The sequence below is a fragment of the Crinia signifera genome, chromosome 1, assembly GCF_055691185.1.
Source record: "Crinia signifera chromosome 1, ASM5569118v1, whole genome shotgun sequence".
Classification (NCBI taxonomy): Eukaryota; Metazoa; Chordata; class Amphibia; order Anura; family Myobatrachidae; genus Crinia; species Crinia signifera.
Window position 1 is genome coordinate 324,105,172 of NC_139217.1, and position 21,377 is coordinate 324,126,548.

General features: G+C 44.2%; 2 protein-coding genes across 2 annotated transcripts in view; one reads left to right on the plus strand and one right to left on the minus strand.

The window, feature by feature from the left end:
• Positions 1-4,698, minus strand: part of GMPR2 (guanosine monophosphate reductase 2) — a 30,099-nt gene extending 25,401 nt beyond the window's left edge. Inside the window, exons 1-3 of the mRNA XM_083187958.1 lie at positions 4,536-4,698; positions 4,056-4,151; positions 1,326-1,445 (exon numbers count right to left, since the gene is read on the minus strand). Coding sequence (XP_083044084.1) covers positions 1,326-1,445; positions 4,056-4,142 — 207 coding nt within the window. The 5' untranslated portion in view covers positions 4,143-4,151; positions 4,536-4,698. The remainder of the gene's footprint in view (positions 1-1,325; positions 1,446-4,055; positions 4,152-4,535) is intronic.
• A 39-nt stretch (positions 4,699-4,737) lies between these two features.
• Positions 4,738-21,031, plus strand: NEDD8 (NEDD8 ubiquitin like modifier). The gene is made up of 4 exons (XM_083187970.1): positions 4,738-5,024; positions 8,440-8,487; positions 16,137-16,219; positions 20,794-21,031. Exons 1-4 carry the CDS (start codon positions 5,007-5,009, stop codon positions 20,876-20,878), a joined length of 234 nt encoding a protein of 77 aa, XP_083044096.1. The 5' UTR covers positions 4,738-5,006; the 3' UTR covers positions 20,879-21,031.
• Positions 21,032-21,377: the final 346 nt, after the last annotated feature.

Here is a 21,377-nt window from a genome sequence, read left to right on the forward strand (position 1 = left end):
TCATCTGTTGACCATAGCCATTTGCTTGTGTGTCGACTTCTTGACAATGTCAATCATGCATGTTGACGTAGACCATGGGTGAAATTTAATAGGATGAGCGAATCAGAAAGTGAGAGATTTGGTAAGAAATCTTGTTTTTTTTAAAGCGGCAATCATTTACATTGGAAGACCAGTTTGATTTTGCTGTGTAAATGATTGCCGCTTGAAAAAAACTGGAGATTTCTTACCAAATCTCTCACTTTCTGATTCCCTCATCTAATTACATTTCACCCATTGTCTGGATACCCAAATGAACAGTGAAGGTTTAAAAGCACTTTTTGACAAACTCACTGAATACTATTTGTGTGCTAAACCACTACTACCCATGGCAATCAATCAGATTCTACTTACTCATCTAGTACCTTCTAGAAGATAATTGGTAGAATGTGATTGATTGCTATGTACAACATCTCTTCTTCTGTAAACCCATGCTTTAGTTAATATGTCCCTAAGAATCAGTGACATTACTGGGCACATTCGGACAGGAACCAGTAATATATTTCCTAGTCAGTTGCACAGGAGAGTATACAAACTCTACACAATCGAGCCCTGGTGGGAGCTCGAACCTATGACCTCAGCGCTGTAAGGCAGTAATGCTTACTTTTATACTATCAGTAATTTGAATTTGGGCTGATTGTTAGCCCTAGCAGCAATAATAGTATTAGCACAATAGCTGCACTAGTGTAGTGTTTGAGTGCAGCATTCTATATTCTGCTAAAGCATAGAGTACATGCCTTTCTCTCAGACTAGGTTGTCTGCAGGTCCACCGAGCACACTTTAACAGTTGCTGCCCTCAAACAATTCCCTGGCTGTCTACAATTATTCCACATTCAAAGTGTCGCGTTGCATCATTTACCTATTATTTCAAGAGTGGTCTATTCAGGGTCTGTGTACGTTTGCGTTTTGATTCTTCGAGAATGTCAGACATTCTACATCAGCATTATCTGCATCCGGTGGTCAAAATATTTTGCCTACTAAGTGTATAGTTATTTTGAGAAGGTGACAAGGGGGCAGCATTGAAGTTTAGGTAAGTGTAAAGTGATGCAAAGACAATCTATAATGCTTATATCGCTGCAAGTCCAGTGGTTCCCAAACGCAGTCCTCAATTCACCCCAGCAGTTCAAATTTCAATGCTTAGGCATAGGTGATCTAATAAGTAACTCAGTCAGTTGGATTAAACCATCTGTGCACAAGCAAGGATATCATTAAAACCTGCACTGTTGGGGTGCCTTGAGCACCACTGTGTTAGATAATATGATGTTAATACTGTTCAGTCTGATACTTACCTTGCACAGGGCTCGTGCCATCTCAAAGGTCCCCACTGTGTCCATATTAGCAGCAATTATAGGGATCCCTTGGTAACTCTGACCAGAGTTCCTGAATGTAAAAGTACGAGAAAGATCCACCTGCAAGACCAATGTAAATAATGATTTCTAATGAGAATGAATTATTCTCATGAACAGTGTTTCAAAATGTTATGGAATAATCTTATACAATGCAGCATTATTAGACTTTCTGGGAAACAATAAAGTTCATTCATTTATTAATTAGAATTGCAAAATACTGTTTTTATAAACATATGGAGCGATGAAATAGGATGTGGTTTTTTAGACAGCTAAAAAAAATTGCACCATACGTCCTTCCGGCTGCAGGGGGTTGGAGGAGGCGCCGGAGCCAGCTTGCTTAGCTGTCCCCGGCGTGTAGGCATCAGGAGCTGGCTGGGAGGTGACGGAGACCCCCTGCACACCACAGTACAGGTATCGCGGGGGGTCTCCGTTACCGCACCGCGATGCCAGCCGCATATATTAGTACATATGCGCTGGCATCGCGGCGGGGGGGCGCGCGAAGGGCGGCGATGTATTTTAATACATCCCGCCCTAAACATGTAACCTCGGGTTGTGCGGTTGAACTGTAAGTCCCAGCAAGCCTCCCCCACATGCAAAGGACTTGGAGAACCAAAAGTCCCAGCATGCGGGGCATTAAAGGGCCTGCTTGGACTTGTAGTTTACAGCATGACCAAGACTGAAATAGTTACACACACACACCATGTACAGTAAAACTTTATTACATACACGCACACAGACATAAATACTCAAATTTGCACATGCTCCCCCAAGTCTGTCCACTTGTCCAGTATATTATCCAAGGGGCTAAAAAAAAGCTTGAGGTATGTTTACTTTCACAGGCTGCTCTCTGTTTTTATCCTCAGAATTTGGGTAACCAGGACCATCTCAATGAGCCCGGGGCTGGTTATACTCGGGGAGTGGGGAGAGAATCGTTGTCTCTCTTTTTTTTTTTTTTTACTTTTAGACACATTTTTGTTCAGAACCATGCAGAGATCTCAATGACCTGTGCATTGTTCTGTCAAACTTGCCAGCCTGGACCTGGTCTATTTTTTTTCTTGCGATTTTTGGTAACATTTAGGGTGCGATTTGAAAAAATCGCACCCTATTACATTTCACCCCTCATGTCAAGCTTTGCCTAGGACTGAATATTGGGTTCTATTTTCCCTAGATGATGATATTGTGTTATACTGAGACAACATAGCAGGAACTGAAATCCAGAAAACACTCTCACATGCTGAAGACATAAGTTTTCAGTAAATTGCAAGAGCCTGAACTGGTGAAGGTTAACACTAATCACATTTGAAAGTTAAGTAATTTTCAGTATGAAGCAGAGACCTGGTTCATTGTAGCTTCTTTAGATTTTAGAAAGGAAAATCCCATTTATATCCCAGACATTTTAACTTTTTTTTATTAATGCTACTTTAGCCATCTCATATGAAATGTGTTAAGCTGATAAGAAGTGTAGATGCTTAAAAAGAATTTCAAATTACTATAGTTCACTTACTGTGCATTTTATTTTTAAGTGTGGACTTGATCACTAAGTAAAGGTGCTCACTGATCAACATATTGGCTCCGTGGGCAGAACCACAATTATTAGCTATCAGTATGATCAGGAATTGTCATTACATTTGCAAACCAATCCTCCTTTGGTCAGCATGGAAAGATTCACGTGCTCTCCAACATTGCTTAGCTCTTAAGCCCCATACACACTAAAAGGGTCCCACTGATGCGGATATTGGCTTGAAAAAAGTCCCTAGATAGAAGGGATGAAACACGTTGACTTTTATCTCCTTTTTTCAGCTGATCTACTAGATACACTGATCTTTAACCTGCCCGAACCCTGTAATGCTGCACCTGACAATATATATCAGCATGGTGTCCATCTTGTGCATATCTCCTGGCTGCCCAGGGAATTTCGAATCTAGTGAGGACACCTACTGCATATGCTATCCCCTGTGAATTACAAGTCTCCAGCGATTGGTAACTATTACCCTTCCGAGACAGGTGTGTTATAGCACACCGACAGTCGGGATTCCGCCCTCATTAGCCGCTCAATGTCGGAATGCCGACTGCCGGGACTCAGACAGCAGAGGGAGTGCAGCGAAGCCCCTTGCGAACTTGCTGCACTCGCCACGCTGCAGGCACAGAGGCTAGCTGCCCCCACGAGGGAGAATAGCCGCTGCCCATCTGTCTGGGTTTTAACAGTCAGGATTCTGACATCGGTGTAATGACTGTCGGAATCCCTACTGTAGAACAATCATCCAGCACCCTCTGAGACAGTATTGAAATACCATCATACCCCAAATACACCTGGTATTGAATTGGTTTCTTAAAGGCGGAATAATAGGAACGTCTTTCATTCATATATTGTAAATGGTCTTAGTCCTCTTGTCATTTTATTTACCATTATTATATGTATGCACACTTGTTTTTAATATATTATTTTATTATTATTACAAATTGGCATAATAAAGAATTTTTATTAATTATTTCCCAAGTGCCACTTATTTATTTTTGCTTTTCTTCTTCCCCCACTTCTAAGTGGCTGCTCTTGGCAACACATCCCTGGCAGCGCCGACTATCACTACTTCGGTAGTTGTCTTTTTTTTATTGTGTGATAGACAGGTTTTTAGCAAGAACAAAAATACCGGACTTTTATCAAACATTCACCTCGCTGCGAGATTTTAAAGTACTTCTCTTTGGCCTCAGCAAAACATCCTTAAAGTCCAGCTTGATATCATTGTCTATACGCGGCATGGTGGTGACCTAGAGAGAGAAAGAGAGACACACACAGGTGACCCCAGCACGGGATGAGGCAGGACACACAGCCCGGGGAACAGCTATAATAGATTAGAATCAGAGACCCCGGCGGCCCCTCCAGCGATGGACCTGCGCATGATAGCGGTTAGCAGCCCTGAGAACAGAGCACTACGCGGCAACTAATAAGGTGACTTGGGGGTGGGTGGGGGTTCCCCGGCATTACACAGAGGGTGGCAGAGGACAAAGCCTGAGGAGACAGCAGCGGTGGCCGGCAGCCGGGTGACAGGGACGACAGGGGCCAAAGGAGCGGTGCCGGGCATTACGCTAATGCGAGGCGGGTAGATAGAGGTGAGTGACGCGGGAGAGGAGGGTGCCCGGCGCTGCACACACCTAGCGCTCAGGTTATCCTAGGACAGTCGCTGCGGCTGTCAGTGTCACAGTCACACAAGCAGATCCGGCTGCTACAGCGACCAGCTTCCTGCTGCCTCCTCCTGACCCCGGCAACAGGAAGCGGCATGGCGGGCGGGCTCTGCCCCCACCAGTGGCCCTGTCTGAGAGACTGTGCAATGCCCCTGTCTCTGCCGGGCGGTAACAATACGCGCGGCAGTGACAGGGAAACTAAAGCAACAGCAGCTCGTCGTAACCGTGATGGAATATAAACGGACCTGTTCCCAGGGGAGGGGCTAGTTTTATACAACGCCTACTTCCCCTAACGTCTTGTTCCGCCCCCGGACGCAGGAACTGGAAGACAATACACAGTGCACACCACCAGTAGTGAGAGCCGGAGGACTAGTGCTGCTGCCACCACTGCATAGAGTACAGAGAGGAAGGGAAGCAGCCCGCACCCAGCAGGCCGCCAGCATGCTGATTAAAGTAAAGGTCGGTGCTGGGCTCGTGCGGGTGTGGGTTGGGGTCGGGGTAGGCAGCTCGCCCGGTGTCAGACGCAATACACCCAGCGCCGGATCCGGGTGGCGGTAGAGGGAGAAGAATGCCCCCTGAGGTGTAATGAGGGGCGACTCGGTGGTGGAATACTTGGTGAGGCCTGAGCGTTACATGACACAATTGCTGCAGTGCTGGCACTGAGAGCATGCTGCAGCCACACAGAAGGATTGAGTTTCCTGTGTGTAAAATTAACATAATATTAGTTTTAACATTTAAAAATAGGGTACTTGTGAGTTATCTGGGCGCCCGATTTCTAAATCGGGTCGGATCGGGCACATCGCATCGCATGCGACCATCGGATGCGATGCGATGACCCGATTTTTCCATAGGAATCAATGTTAAAATGGACTGAGTCCATTTTAACTTGGAATTCAATGGGAACCCCTACTATCCAAGTGGGCATGGAGTTGGATATAAACCTGTGGCGAGCGTAGCGAGTCCCGCGAGGGGACAATGAATACCGTCCCCTCGCGGGGCTCGCTTCGCTCGCCACGCTTCGGGCTCGGTGGCTCGCTACAGGTTTATATCCAACTCCATGCCCACTTGGATAGTAGGGGTATGAAAAGGACCCCTTTTTCCCATTGAATTCCATGTTAAAATGGACTCCGTCTATTTTAACATTGATTCCTATGGAAAAATCGGGTCATCGCATCCGATGGTCGCATGCGATGCGATATCGCATCACATCGCATCTGATTGTATGCCTTAACTTAAGGCATACAATCAAAAAATCGGGCGCCCAGATAACTCATAAGTACCAAAAATAGCACTAGCTACACTCATACTAAACATTTTAAAAACAATTTGCTTCAAAATGTTGCTCTGAGTTTTAGGTTCTGCTGTGCTTGTTGCTCTGGTCTTCACTCTTGCCCTTAAATTGGGTCCACTAATTGAGTGACCAACTACTTTTCCCTCCCTGTTGATGTATCGCTTCTTTTCATATAGATATAGGGCCAAATGTACTAAGTTCGAAAAATATAGTGAGTGGACGATTTCTAGGGTTGACTATCGATGATCTGATGGTGAGTGCTTTCTTCATCAATGGGAGGCTACTGATGATAACCTTTTCCTACTGATCCCTGATGGTGATTGCTGGTGCCATCTGTGCATCATTCACATAGTCAAACCATCAAAAACTAATTAACAATGGTAAAAAGCCATCAACCATCGATGACAGCTGTGAATTGCCATCACTAATATATCCTATCCTTGTGTTCTCATCTTACCAAGTCTATATATATATATTTTTTTTTTGTATGATAAGTCAGGTTACACTAATACTGTACTATGTGTAGTGCTTGCACAATACTGACCACTTTGTGGCACTATTAAATGATAATATAACGTATAGAAGTTATTTTCGTTGTTGATGGATTATTCAGTCCATCATATATAATGTCAAACTAAGGTCTGATCCCATTCTGCAATGTCGACAATGGGCGTCATTCTGCAATGTCGACAATGGGCGTCATTTGTCCTCAGGTGCCTCCAGGTGGTATAGCATATTTTTGGGTACTTGTGTATTTTGGCGGCGCCCGTCGCGGGCATCGTGTGCCTTAACTTTAAGGCACACGACGCGACGCGATTTCTCCATAGGCTTCAATGTTAAAATATTTTTAACATTGAACCCGATGGAGAAATCGGGTCCATCGCGTCGCGTCGTGTGCCTTAAAGTTAAGGCACACGACGCGACCGACACGATTTCTCCATAGGCTTCAATGTTAAAATATTTTTAACATTGAAATACTGTCGGTCGCGTCGGACTTGTGCCATTATAATGGCACAAGATCAAATGTAGTTGATAAAGTCCATCTAACATAGAAAACAATGGGAAATGGGCCAATATGGCCCATTTCTCATTGTATATGGCCCCGTCATGTCCAAATATAAATGGCCCCCATTGTCAGCGGCACCCCAGTATTGACGCCAACCCGAAGCGTGGCGAGCGGCGGCGGTACGCGTCCTACGACCTTTTCATACCCCTACTATCCACGTCGGCGTGGAGTTGAGAATAGAATAGTGTGGCGAGCGCAGCGAGCCACCGAGCCCGAAGCGTGGCGAGCGCAGCGAGCCCCGCGGATACCTTCACAGATATCCGCGTCCCCACGCGGGCTTCACAGGTATCCGCGTCCCCACGCGGGCTTCACAGGTGTCCGCGTCCCCTCGCGGGGCTCGCCACGCTTCGGGCTCGGTGGCTCGCCACGCTATTCTATTCTCAACTCCACGCCGACGTTGATAGTAGGGGTATGAAAAGGTCGGGGGACGCGCACCGCCGCCCCTCGCGGGCTCGCTGCGCTCGCCACGCTTCGGGTTGACGTCAATACTGGGGTGCCGCTCACAATGGGGGGGCAGTTATATTTGGACATGACGGGGACATATACAATGAGAAATGGGCCATATTGGCCCATTTCCCATTTTATTCCATGTAAAATGGACTTTATCAAGTCCATCTTATCTTGTGCCATTATAATGGCACAAGACCGACGCGACCGACACGATTTCAATGTTTAAATATTTTAACATTGAAGCCTATGGAGAAATCGCGTCGGTCGCGTCGTGTTCCATGTTAATGCACACGACGCGACGCGATGGACCCGATTTTTCACACACGATGGACGCGATCCTCATCGTGGGCGCCGCCAAAATACACAAGTACCTATTTTTGCATCGCTGCTGTGTACAAAGATGCAGGAGTAATGCAAATAGTGTACAACATACTGTAGAATCAAGCCCGTAGGTCCTGATTCAGTCCCGCTCTCCAGGCCGCAAATTCTCAGCCCGAGCTAATATCGAACGACGCACATGTGCGAGACGTCTGTCCAAAGTTATGGAACGAAAGCTAGCCTCTGCTTGCATGTGTGATTGAAACCCTGTTGGCATTTGGGGGAAGCTGCCGGCCTCTGGGTGTGCTCCAGAAACTGAAATTGTTCTTTCACCATTGGGTGGGAGGGCCGCTGATGTCATCAGTGGCATTCTTCTCCCCATGGCCTTACTTGGCGCCGCGAGCGCTGGAAAATCATTAGGTGGTGAATGATTTTCCCACTGTGTGCATGTACGCGTCCGTGGGCGGGGGCACGCGTTTGGCAGGGCAGCGTTTACTTGCTTGCTGCGCTCCGAACACTCACAGTCCTGAATCAGGCACTTAGTCAAGTTGTGCAACTTGGCTGGGCCCGTTCTCAAGTGAAAATGAAAAGAATAGTGTGAATTTTTAAAAACTTTTGGCATCTACTGCAAAATGGTGCATCTTAACAAAGCTGTATATGTATGTGTGGAGAGAGAGATAATGTGACCATGCATACTATTTAATGAATCCTAAATGCTTAAAATAACTCGTTAATGTCTATCATTTCAGACGCTGACGGGGAAGGAGATAGAAATTGATATAGAACCTACAGACAAGGTATGGTAATGGTGGTAGTTAATTGCAGCATTTCTGACCTTTAGCTGTTGCTGATACTTGCCGTGTAAAGTTTCATACTGTATTATTATTTTTATTCTGAAACCTATTTCACAATATCCTTTTTTAATATTTTCAAATTCAATGTTTTTATTTTAATTTCTAAAAAAAAAAAAACATTTAAAATTGGGTTCCTTAGCTACCACTTCGCATACACATAGGGCGTTTTTGCCCAGTGTATGTCGAGCGACAATCGGAAAATCACTTAGCACACACTGAGTGATTTTCATTGGGGTGGGTAACCACTTTCCATAGTAGGACACTGGGAAGTGATCCATTTGGTTGGTAAAACAGGCCAAGGGACGACTGCGGCCTGCAATGATTAATTTAAAATCTGCCTTGTTTGCAGACATTGCAATTGGCAGTCTCCCTGGTGTGTATAATGCATCTACTGTTCCTCTGTCTGGCTCAAGTGTAGGCAGATCTGACATGTTTGTGGTTTTCTGTAGCTTACTATCTTTTTGGCAAAATTATACTACTTCTTGCCAGGAATATTGATAGCTACCTAAAGTCATATCTGGATATAAAAAATGAATAAAGTGCATGCCTGGAGGAATGCTGGTTCTGTGCATCATTAAGGAAGTGCTAGGTAGGCTGAAAAAAGGGTTTTGGCTGTTCTATTTTCCTAGCACACTTGCTCATACCTATGGGGGCAATTGCACCCAAATGCTGTATGGAGACTTACCAAACAGCTGGTGGATTAGCTACCATATTCTTTTCAGTCCTCTTGTGGAAGTATAACAAGTCACAACAACAAAGTATGTGTAACCTATGTTGAACATGTAGGTGCCTTTTGTACTGAGTGCAGTCTGTAGACTAAAGGAAAGAGTTAGCTTTCAGTTTATAGCAGTGGTTCCCAAACTGTGTGCCTAGGCTCCCTGGGGTGCCTCAGGACACTTGCAGGGGTGCCTTAGATTGGTGGACCAGGATCAATTCATATTATTAATGGTCAATGTAACAGACAAAACTAGTGCTTGTGGCTGCCAATCATATATGTGGACAAACATGAGCAAACCCTGTCCCTCACCACATAACTGTGACATATACACACAATGTACTTACTTTAATATTTGTTTTTCTAAATTTCTCAATAAGAAACATTTGGCCTAGGGTGCCTTGAAAACATTTTGATGCTCTAGGGTGCCGTGATTCAAAAAAGTTTGGGAACCACTGGTTTATAGTATTTATGGCTTGGATGAAAGCATAGTTTGATTTGTCAAAAAGTTTCAAGCACCAGGTCAGACATAAGTGTAAATTTTCCCATTCAGAACATTTTTAAGGTGTTTAGAAAACTACTCTTGTAGTAAGTATGCACAAAGTAAAGAAGCTGTAGGAAGTTTAATCTTAATAATGTTGACCTATTGCCTCAGTGTGTGCATTTGACTTCTCATAGATAAAGGTGTATTGGGTGTCCATAATCCATACTCTTAAGGCCCCCATACACTATGCGATTTTGGGCCGATAAATTCGCGTGAAATCGGACCAAAATCACATGTGTTTAACATTTGATCCAATCCGATGCGCGGTCCCGTGCGCATCGGACCGGATCAGGAGGTCGGACGTACAGCATGTACAATCACGTCTGACCTGCAGCGGCGCCTCTTGAATGAGTGAAGGGAGTACCCGTGAGGAAGCAGTGCAGCCGCGGCGGGGATCATCAGCATGTTGTCACTGTGTGCACCGGGCGGGCGGCGGTGATCAGTGTGTCCAGCACCGCAGTGGGCGGGCAGCAGCGGCAACTACAACTTTAAAATAAAGTGTCAAATGACTGTCCAGCTATTGATTGGGCCGCTGATTGGCTGAGAGTGCTCTCTCAGCCAATCAAGATCCGGAGAGTCATTTTACACTTTTTAAAAGTTGGAATTGCAGCTGATGCCTGCCCGCTGCGGTGCTGTGGACACTGATCACCGCTGCACACTGACAGCCCACCCCACTGTTTTACCACCGGCACTGCTTCTTCACCGGCACCCCCGCCGGCCACTCATTTGAGAGCTGCCGCCGCCCGCCTCACCGCCCTCTAGCTCCCCGGTTTGTTTTTTTTATGTGATAAATCGCATGCAAAAATTGGCACATCAAGTCCTCAATTGTATGTGAGCCTCCCGGGGAGCTGCCGGGCGGCTCGGAGGAGAATTGGGTCCGACTTGTCCTTAGGACAAGTCGGCCTAATGTATGGGGGCCTTTACAAGCAAGGGAGAAGAACTGATTTTCAAAGCTATCTCTGAAACGGTGTGACTCTAATCTAAATCCATTTAAAGCAACAATTTCACACATCCTCGGAAGGTGTTTTCTTTTAGAAATATGTGCATTAGAACAATTGGTCATTTATTTATTTCCAGGTGATGCCTAATTTGAACCAAAACAGGTTCAAATGAAGTATGAAACTGAAGACAGGTTTTTTTTTTTTTTAACGGTCTGTGTGTTGCTATCTTTTACACACCATTGGTGGATGAAATCAAAGAACACTGAGTTCACTAGAGCTAATGTGCACAGCCCCTGTTTAGTTTTCCAGAACTTCTGCTTTGGAAATGTCATTACTCTTCAAAGCAAGTTATTTCCATTTGTTTTAAGAGGAAATCCTAAATGCAGACTAGAAATGCTCATGAAAGGGTTCTAGAAGTACTAAGTGCCCATTTCAATAAAACAGTTTCAGCTTCTTGGGAAAGAGGCCTAAGCCTTGACATACATTTAGAAGGCAGAAGGTGGGCTATCTGTGCATGCCTTCTCTACATATGTAGCCTTGGATGTATTAGCCTTTGCTGACTCTGTAAGATAAAGGTAAACTTCACTTGCTGTCATGCCATCAAGGCTGAATGTTGACATTATGTGCCTAATGAGGACTTAATATATTATAAGGTTCATGCTTGGTTGTTGTAATAGGACGCTGCACATGGCACAATTCTTATATTATAAAAGGCAAGGCGCATTTTGTAATTTAGCAATGCCGTGTCACCACCTGCAGGCTGCAATGTCCCACAGATGGTTAGTAGATGCCATGTGCATGCACATGTCATTTAATAGAGGAGTGCTGGGGCAGCCCAGCGTGTCCATAAGTGCTAGGCATGCCCCTAAAGTGACATAAGGGTTGTGTTGCACAACTAAGCCCCATTTCCTGAATGAAGGCATGGATGTTCTCTCCACAATGTAGCTTCCTGGTCAGGCGTGAACACTATGCTAGAAAGCTTATGTTATACCAAATGTTTAAACATGTACATCTTTCATAATGCGATATTAATGAATGTCACGGTTGCAATGCAATCACGTCCAGCGCTGAAGGGGATTAAGCTCCGGTGCTACATGCCAGCAGTAGAAATGTATTTTTAATTTACTTTTAGGGTATTGCTATTTTAAGCAAAACTGCCAATTGTCGTTCATTCCTATTCGACCTATTCCAGCCCAGATTATCACACATGTTGCTTCAGATTAAGTTTTATCAGAAGCAGTTTGAGAAGTCACAAGTGATGGAAAGAGCAGCATTATACACGGTCTGATGGACGTTTTGCTTTCTGTTTTTAATTTACTGTGGAATATAAGAAGACATTGGACAAGCAATGGTATATCCTAATTTTGACTTTAACTACAGAAAATATAAATTACGTTTGGTACTCTTTTCCTAGAACGGCGCCCACGATTTTGATCTTAGGCATCGCAAGGTAAAAAATCGCGTCGGTCGCATCGCATGCGGCCAAAAAATCACATGCGATGCGACCGACGCGATTACTGTGATTTTACATAGAGAACAATGTTAAATGGCCCAATTGACCCGATTTTACATAGGGAACAATGTTAAATGGCTTTCTTTTAGAAATACTCCATGGCCACATTCTGCTTCTAGGAAACACATATGCCATGCTCCTAAATTTAGTAACTTAAGATTTCTATGTGGTATGACTTTCACTCATTGGCCCTTATTCAATGCTACGGTGAGTGCACAGCATTTTGTATTCGCTGTGATTCTCTGGGGTACCCGATTCGCTACCCGCCCTGCTTCAACCTATTCAACTGGTCAGGGTCTCGCTGCCCCGACCGTAAAATTTCACCTAGCCGGCGAATAGGGGATGGCGGCCTCCCTGCCAGAGTCACACACAGCAGCAGGGGGGACGGCAGGGAGGAGGGGGCTGGCGAGGAGTCTTCTGCGGTCGGACAGGAGACAGGGGAGGTGTGGGGAGTGCTGCTCTGGTGCTGCTCCATGCATATGAATGAGCTGGACCAAGTGCAGTGAATATTAATGACCATCCCACGGTGAAAGCAGTTCTCCATTCTAGCATTGAATACACTCCCTGCGAATGAGTCAAAACCCCATTAAAATACACCAGCGATTTGCAGCGACTATGAAATGAAGAACTGGCCAACATTCACTGATTGCTTTTGGTGAACATTGAATACAGCGACTATTCTTTTAGGAGAAAATCAGTTTTGCTGTAAAACAGCCCAGTTCACCGAAAAAAGCGATGAATCCAGAGCATTGATTACTAATAATTATGTTCTTTTCATTTGAGTGGAAAAAAGCACATTCATTTTCACCACATTAAGGACAGGATGGACTTTATATTGCTGCTCTTTGTAATCTACAAAGTAAAACTGTTTCTGCGTCCCAGCCCCATAGCGTCTTCTGCGCATGCAAGGAATATAAACCTGGAAAGGACACTAGTTTGGTGGCAGACTGTCCACTATAGTAGCTTGATTAATAATTGATTCCTTTGGTTCCCTGGAACTTGTGTGCCTTTGTTTGGAATCCAGCCCATTCTCCTATTTTATGGGATGGAAAATAATTTGTATATTTTCTGGACGAGTCTGTCTAATACAGCATATACCCTGGCAATACTCCCGCAAACAGTCAAGTAGTGGTAGTCAACTCAGGTTATTGAATGATACTGATCAGCAATTAAAATACATTATTTAGGTTTGGAGAACTGCGGCACAGGGCGAGGAAATGGTTCAAATGACTGTGGCTCATACTGTCCTGTGTCTTTCTGATCAATTTGTTTCCTAAAATACTCCTAAAAATATCAGATTGAACTGTTTTACTGTAAATACCATAATACATCGGCTGTATGACTATGTCCTCCTATAGTATATCAACAAGATGCCTCTTTTAGGAGGCAAATCTGTTCTATGCAATGCCTGCAGTGTGTGTTCAGGAGTGGCTCATTGTGACTACCTGCAACTCTTATGTCTCGTACCCTATAGAAGTAGGCAGTAAACTTGTTCAATCACTGTAGCACATTATAAGTGCAACCTAACCTTTTATTGGTATAGATCTAAAAGGAACAAATAGGTGGGAACTATGTGACTAGCCCCACAATAAAAAGAATATAAAATTATTATAATCCTCTCCACAAACTAATCTGGATGAACAAATATCACAATTGTAAATCTCAAGACCCGAGGTCCATTTAGTAAGCTACAATTAAATATAAGAGCAGGAGAAGCCAGTGGCTATTATATGGCTAGCTTTGTTTCTCCGCGAAGGGTTTTGTTTTCTTTGTATATAAACTTCTCACTGCTAAAGCCACCCTAAAAGTTGACCAACCACAAGCCACATGGTGCTATGATTTTTTTTTTTTTTTTCCAGACTCTCCAACTTTATGATGGCATAACTGTAGCCTCTGCTGCAATCTTATTCACAATGGTCACAAATGTGTTTTTGGAATGCAGTTTACCAGCTTTGATCTTCTGTCACGGCATTTCGGTTGCCATGTTCAACATAGTCTCTTCTCCTTTAATACAGTCAATCAATAATTAATCTGTCTGTAGTTTGAATATAATGGCTACATTTCTGCTTCTTGAAAATGAGATGGACCCGCACACCCACTTGGTATGCAGTCATTCGGTCGGCAGTCAATTTTTAGAATTGACTTGTTTATACTTTACTATCCCAGTGGGCATGGAGGGAGAATATAATAGTGTGGCAAGCGCAGCAAGGCACCATGCCCGAAGCATGGCAAGCACATCAAGCCATGCTTGGGTACACCTTTACACTTATACGCTGTCCATGTTATATGCTGTCCATGTTGCCCTATGTCAATCTAGACACCAAAAAACATGAAATTACTGATATTGACTTGACTCCTCATACACCTCCATTCTAAAGAGAATGTGGTTTGTTTAAAAAAAAAAAAAGCCAAATCTACCTCTGTTTGGTTTCTGTAACTGAGGCTCCCCTACGTCATTTCATTTTGGCTTCCAGCCTGGCTGTGCTTCTGGAATCGCCTGTGAACCTCTTGGTGCTCACATACTGTTGTAATTCCACAATTGGAACCTGCCATTGCCATAAATGATCACTGGTTATATATTTCTTGTTTTATTTTTATAAGGTACCTAGCTCACAAGTTCTCAAACTCTGTCCACCAGATCCCCATAGTGCAGGCATGTCTAAACTATGGCCCTCCAGCTGTTGTGAAACTACAATTTCCATCATGCCTTGCCACAGTTTTGCTATTAGGAAATGCTAAAACTATGGCAAGGCATGCTGGGATGTGTGGTTTCACAACAGCTGGAGGGCCACAGTTTGCACATGGCTGCCATAGTGCATGTCTTGCAGGTCGCGTCACAGAATCATAAGGGAAATGAAATAGCTTTAAAATGTCCGTGAGTAAATGTGCCCTTACACTTTTGATACGGCCCTTTTTTCACATAATTTTGACCCATCGGGCTGATAAGTCATGTGAAAAGTGCCATATCATGTGTTTTACCTCAGGTTTGTGCTTTGGTTCAAATCCAATCGGATCCGTAGATCACTGTGGCTGCCACAAGGAAGTAGTGGATCCTGTGGCAGCTTAGTGAATGGAAGGCTTAATGAAAGCACTGTGGGCTATTTAGTTAGTCCCCAAAAGCAGCCTGCAGGCTGCACTTAAAGGAAGTTTCATGTTGCATTTGAAAAGACCCAAAAAGAAATCCCTTTTAAATAGTTTATTTTCAGGCATTGGCTAATACATTGGTCCAGGAGCTCATGAAGGATTCTATATGGTGACGTCTTTCAAAAAAAAAAAGTTAATGCTGATGGCTACCTCCTCTTTTTCTGCCATTACGTTAACAGAGCTAACTTAATCCCCCCTCCTTAGTGCAAATACTGATTTTACGGCGGGATGTACTAAAGGGAAAATGCGGTAAAACAGGGTTTTACCGCATTTTCCTATGTACCAATACCCGTCCGCCCCGTCTTCGCCTGGCAGGGTATCGCCACCCTCTGAGTGTCGATACCCTATAGAAGCCTATGGACTTCTATCGCCGTCTGCGCACCCCCCCTCCCGTCCTCCTTTGATCTCCTCTCCCAGCAGGTGTCACAGCCGGGAGGACATCCGGCTGCAGGGGGGAGGAGGAGACGCAGGGGGACTCTGCCAGCCGCCGGGATGTGATGGATACCCCCGCACACCACATCACAGGTATCGCGGGGGTCTGCGTCACCGTAACCCGATTCTAGCCGCATATGTTAGTACATATGCGGCGGCTGTCAGGCGAAGGGCGGCGATGTATATTACTACATCCCGCCCTTAGTGAGTAGTGATCTGAGTACCACCAGTTCATTTCAAGTTAATTTCAGTATGCCATGTTGTGTGCATTCACCAGTGTTTGCTTTCGATGTTAATCTGCAGGTGGAGAGGATTAAAGAGCGAGTGGAAGAGAAGGAAGGGATTCCACCACAACAACAAAGACTGATCTATAGCGGGAAACAAATGTAAGTGTTGTAGTTTGCTTTGTATCTGAATCCGAACTATGGGCCTTATTTAAGTTCACTCTTTCTGAAAAAAAATCTTCTTAGATGGACAAAACCATGTACACTGCAGGGGGGCAGATGTAAAATGCGCAGAGAGAATTAGATTTGGGTGAGTTATTTTGTTTCTGTGCAGGGTAAATACTGGCTGCTTTATTTTTAGACTGCAATATAGATCTCACTTTGAAGTAAAACCCCACCCAAATCTGATTCTCTCTGCACAAGTAACATCTACCCCACCTGCAGTGCACATGGTTGTGTCCATCTAAGAAGGAATTTGTCAGAAAGAGTGAACTAGAATAAGGCCCTAAATGTATTAAAATTACAAATCAATCATTGCTGCCCACCATGGGGTAAATTAACTACAATGCGAGTTCTATTGAAGATGGGATATTGCTCATAGCAACCATTAGAATCCTCTTCTAAAAGGTGCTAAATAAGGAGTAGACTCTGACTGGTTGCTATGGGCAACATCCCATCTTCAATAGAACTCCCATCTTAGTAACTTCACCCCATGTGTTTTTAGAGTTGTACCTTTTTGTAAGATGTGTAACTGAACTATTTTGTAATTAATCAGTACACGTGCTACAGTCTTAGCTGCTTCCATGACTTTAATCACTTAACTGTCTAATATTTGTCCAAAAACGGCTCCTATTGTCTGGGAATTTTTTATGACTATATATTGGGTCAAGAAAATGTATTCATTCAGTATACAAATGGTTACCAACTTTCTTGAAAACTGGTATCCCCAGAGTATCTAAATTTGTTTCACAATACCCCTAGGCCAATAGTTTCTCATTTGGAAGTTCAGGAAAAATGAATACATTATATGACTTGCGCTTATCTGTCATCCTTGGGGTCAGTTATGTGGTGGAATGCAGGGCTGTGCTTCTTGCAGTCACTACCACTGGCTTGGCCTATAAGATTAGAAACTATTACATTTGGTCCTGTACAACCAACCCATGGCACCCTCGCAAGTACCCCAATGCACCACATGGTGTCACAGCCATTTATATGGTAAACTGTAGCAATGGCTGCATCATCCTTGGCTGATGGTTTTTACACTCGTTCAGACATTGCTGGATGTGTTATGCACAGACCACATTCATAGCGAAACCATGTTTTTCTTAGCATTGGTGGTGCAGAAACGGTGTCTTGGCATCAGTGTCAAATGACTAGGCAAACCAACAATGGTGGCTGGTCACCAGAGGCACCATAACAATATTTTTAATATAGGATCCTCATCAAATCATCCATGAAAATAAATATCTTCAAATATGTAAAAAAATAGTAAAAGAGGAGGGGAAATACATTTTCATTAACCCCTTCAGTGGCAATCCCTAGAATTTTCCGGGCTGTGCCTCAGTGCCCAGTCTGGCAAGCCCGGAAAATTCTCGGGATTTCCACTGTTTGGAGCCCTCCCCTCTGCGGCGCCTCCTCCTCCCCCCTCCCCTCCGGGTTTCTTATTGAAGTCCCCGGCACCGGCTTATGACAAGCTGGCTGCCGGGGACAGGGACACCGCGTGTGGGCGCAGGTCCGGGCAGCCGCTGATTGACAGTGCAGCGGCGCTGCCCGGACCTGGGGAGGTAGTGGTGGCTTTTTTTTAAGGGAGCACTCCCCATAAAAAAACTCGCCCAGTGGGGAGCGCTCCCCCAAAAAAACCCACCACCAAGGGGATAATAAATGGATAAATGACCAATATTTTGTCTGAGCCAGGACTCTGCTGTTTATACAGATGAGTCCTCATACATCTAGCCTCAATGCAGCATGAGATGCCTGGCATGAGTGAGCAGCCATGTCCCATGCAACTCTGGTAACATCAGGCTGCTTTTTGCTGAAAATACATCTTTGTCACAATGTAAATTTTTTCAGGTGTAAGAGTACACTCCGTTGATCTGATGACATTTGTATATTACTGAGTGTCAGAGGCCAGTGCCCCCCCCCCCCTCCCCCCCACACTGCCATTTCTCCTAGCAACCATGTAAATGGATGTGTAACTAAGACGCATGCCGCTGCTGCAGGAGAAATCATTCAGTTGTCATTCAATGGTCTCCCTACCCACTTTGAACGGCCTGGCAAGTGTGTAACTCACAATGCCAATTCGCTGTTGTGGTTTGCACATGCGCATGTGCAAACCCGACCCTTGGGGCAGGGGCTGAATTTGGATCACTGTGTGTCAGCCAGAATCGGGTCCCGTAGTGCGGAACAGAACTTATATTGGAAAAAAGGTGCGGCTTCTACAATCAGAGACCAACCAGGTATCCAATTAGATGCAATCATTTTCAGCCATAAAATATAGGCTCTTCTCTTTCTCTAAGGGCAGTATTCAATGAGAATTATTCTCCGTGCATGCACTCGCCCTGTTCCGGAGGGCTCGCTGCCACTCCTGCTCCCACTATTCAATGTGGTTAAGACTCGCCGCCACTCGCGGCGAGTCTTAACCCCTGCAGCGGACGAGCGTCCACGGCAGGGAGCTGGCAGGGAGCCGGGGGACGGTGGCAGCCAGGGAGATTAAAGTCTCCCTGGCTGCCCCAGAACATATGTGGAGGGGAGGTGGGCTCCCCGGGACCCAGGCAGCACAAGCTGCCCCCCCCCCCTATAGCCAGGGGGGACCCAGTATTCACGGCACCCGATCGTGCATATGTAATGATCTGGTGCAGTGAATATATGAATATCTAATGAGCGGCTCGAGAGCTCTTGCCCCCTGCTCTGTGTAAAAAAAAAAAAAAAAAATTTTTAAATATATATTTTTTAAATTAAATATATATTCATGTGCTATAGCATGCATAAATAAAAATGAATAAAAATAGCATGCCCCTTCACAGAAAAAAATTCCTGATTTTTTTTGACACCAAAATGAAAAAAAAAACCTTTTTAGTTTAAAAGTTCACATTCCAGTTCTCCATGAAAAGATGGAGAATTGCTACACGTAGAGACACAGCGAAAATCACTTAGAAAGACAGCGAAAATATCACATTGAATAGGGTGGTTCACCTTTGGAGAGCAAAATGCTCCTTCCAACGCGAAAATAGCACAAACTCGCCATAAAACACGGCAAATTTTTCTCATTGAATACTGCCCTAAAGGTAATAAGAGGTTCGATTTAAAAAAAAAAAAAAATAGGTTACAATCACTTTTTTTAATATTGATTACACTTTTTATCTTGACAACATTTCGATGAATTCAATCATTCTCTAAATTATTTGCGATACGGTGGAGTGGTTCCCAATTAAGCACCTAGACACCTTGGCGTGCTGCCTTGCTCTTGCATGGGTGCCTCGGGTTGGTGGCCAAGTAAAATATCAAATAATTTATGGTCAAAGTGATGGGTAACACCAGTGCTAGTGGTTGGCCATCATAAAACTGTTCTGCTAATAAAGGTCAATAGTGTCTAGGTCAACATAAGGTTAGTATGAGTTTCATATATTTTTATTTTTTTGTGTGTGAATGTGTGTAGATTTCATCACATGGACCACTAATTAGTGTTCTGTGTCCCCTCACATGGCTCTTTTTGCTCTCCATGCTTTGGACAAAGTGCCTCACTCTGCTGTGGTCTGCAAACATTAGAGGTCACGTGGATGGTACAGTGTGAAAGCCCCCAAAAAATAAACTATCCACAAAAACTCATGTCAACTCTTTTCATTGCCATTTTGACCTAGATACCTTTTATTGGAATCGGTACATCTGTCAGAATGAACTTAGGTCTACAGTCATTAGGTCGACTGGCTGGAAGGTCGACCTGATTTAAGGTCGACATGGGCCAATGTCGACACGACTTAAGGTCGAATTTGCATAAAGGTCGACATGAGGAAGGTCGACTGGTCATAAGGTCAACATGGGTTTTTCACTGTTTTTTGATCCGAATGTTGACACAGTTGGCAATGAGAATCGGACCCTCGCATCGCTTGCTTCGATCGCACTGCATCGGGCACGGTGGCTCGCTTCGCTCGCCACAGCTTTAATAACCTCCTCCACGCTCTAGTGGATGGTAGGGCATGAAATACCGCCTGTCGGCTCAAAAAACAGTGAAAAATCTCATGTCGACCTTATGACCAGTCGACCTTCCTCATGTCGACCTTTATGCAAATTCGACCTTAAGTCATGTCGACCTTGGCCCATGTCGACCTTAAGTCAGGTCGACCTTCCTGCCAGTCGACTAGACCTAAGTTCATTCAAATAGATGACCGCTTCCCCTTTTATTAAACGTTTACAGTGCTTCTGGTTGTACACACCACATAACTGACAGGGATAATTTTTTTATTTTTTTTAATTCAAATCAATAAAAAAAAACCTTTTATACTAGGGGTGCCAACAAAAAGTTTCTAATACTCCTAGGGCGCGATGATTCAAGAATTTAGCAAATCAAAAACAGAATAGGACACGCATAACACTCTGCTGAGATTTCTGAATGTCTTCTGCAAATGTTGGGACTTTTTTCATAAGGCAGCTTTTTTTTATTTATTATTATACGGTAACAATAGCCTGTTCAGCTCTGCCTCTGATGGGTAACGTCTTCCCTTCTCTGTCCCTTATTTCAGGAATGATGAGAAAACGGCTTCAGACTATAAAATTCAAGGAGGGTCCGTGCTACATTTGGTTCTTGCACTTAGAGGAGGTTGCTGAAGGATAACTACAGCCTTCTATATGTATTTTAAGCTGTTGAGGTGATTTCCTCCGGTGGTCCTGTGGTGTTGGACTGTCCAAACCTCTGCCAGCTTGTATGTAAAATAATTAGATGTTGTTTTTGTTCACCAATAAATAAATGCTCCTTCAAGAGTTCTGCCTCCTCATTGTTGCGACTTACATAAGGGTGCTTTGGTCATTTTTCAAACTGAAGAATAGATAAAAATTATTTATGGATTTAATATCTAATACTGGCATGGCCAAACTGTGCCCCTCCATCTAGTGAAACTACACATCCCAGCATGCCTCGCCATAGTTTTAGCATTCCCTAATAGCTTAACTGTAGCAAGGCATGAATGGCACTTGCTTTAACCCCTTACCGACGCAGCCTGTTTTTGCCTTCCTGACAGAGGCCTTTTTTTCAAATCTGACATGTATCACTTAAGTGGGGATAACTTTTTTCTGCTTTTACTTATCCCAGTGATTTTGAGATTGTTTT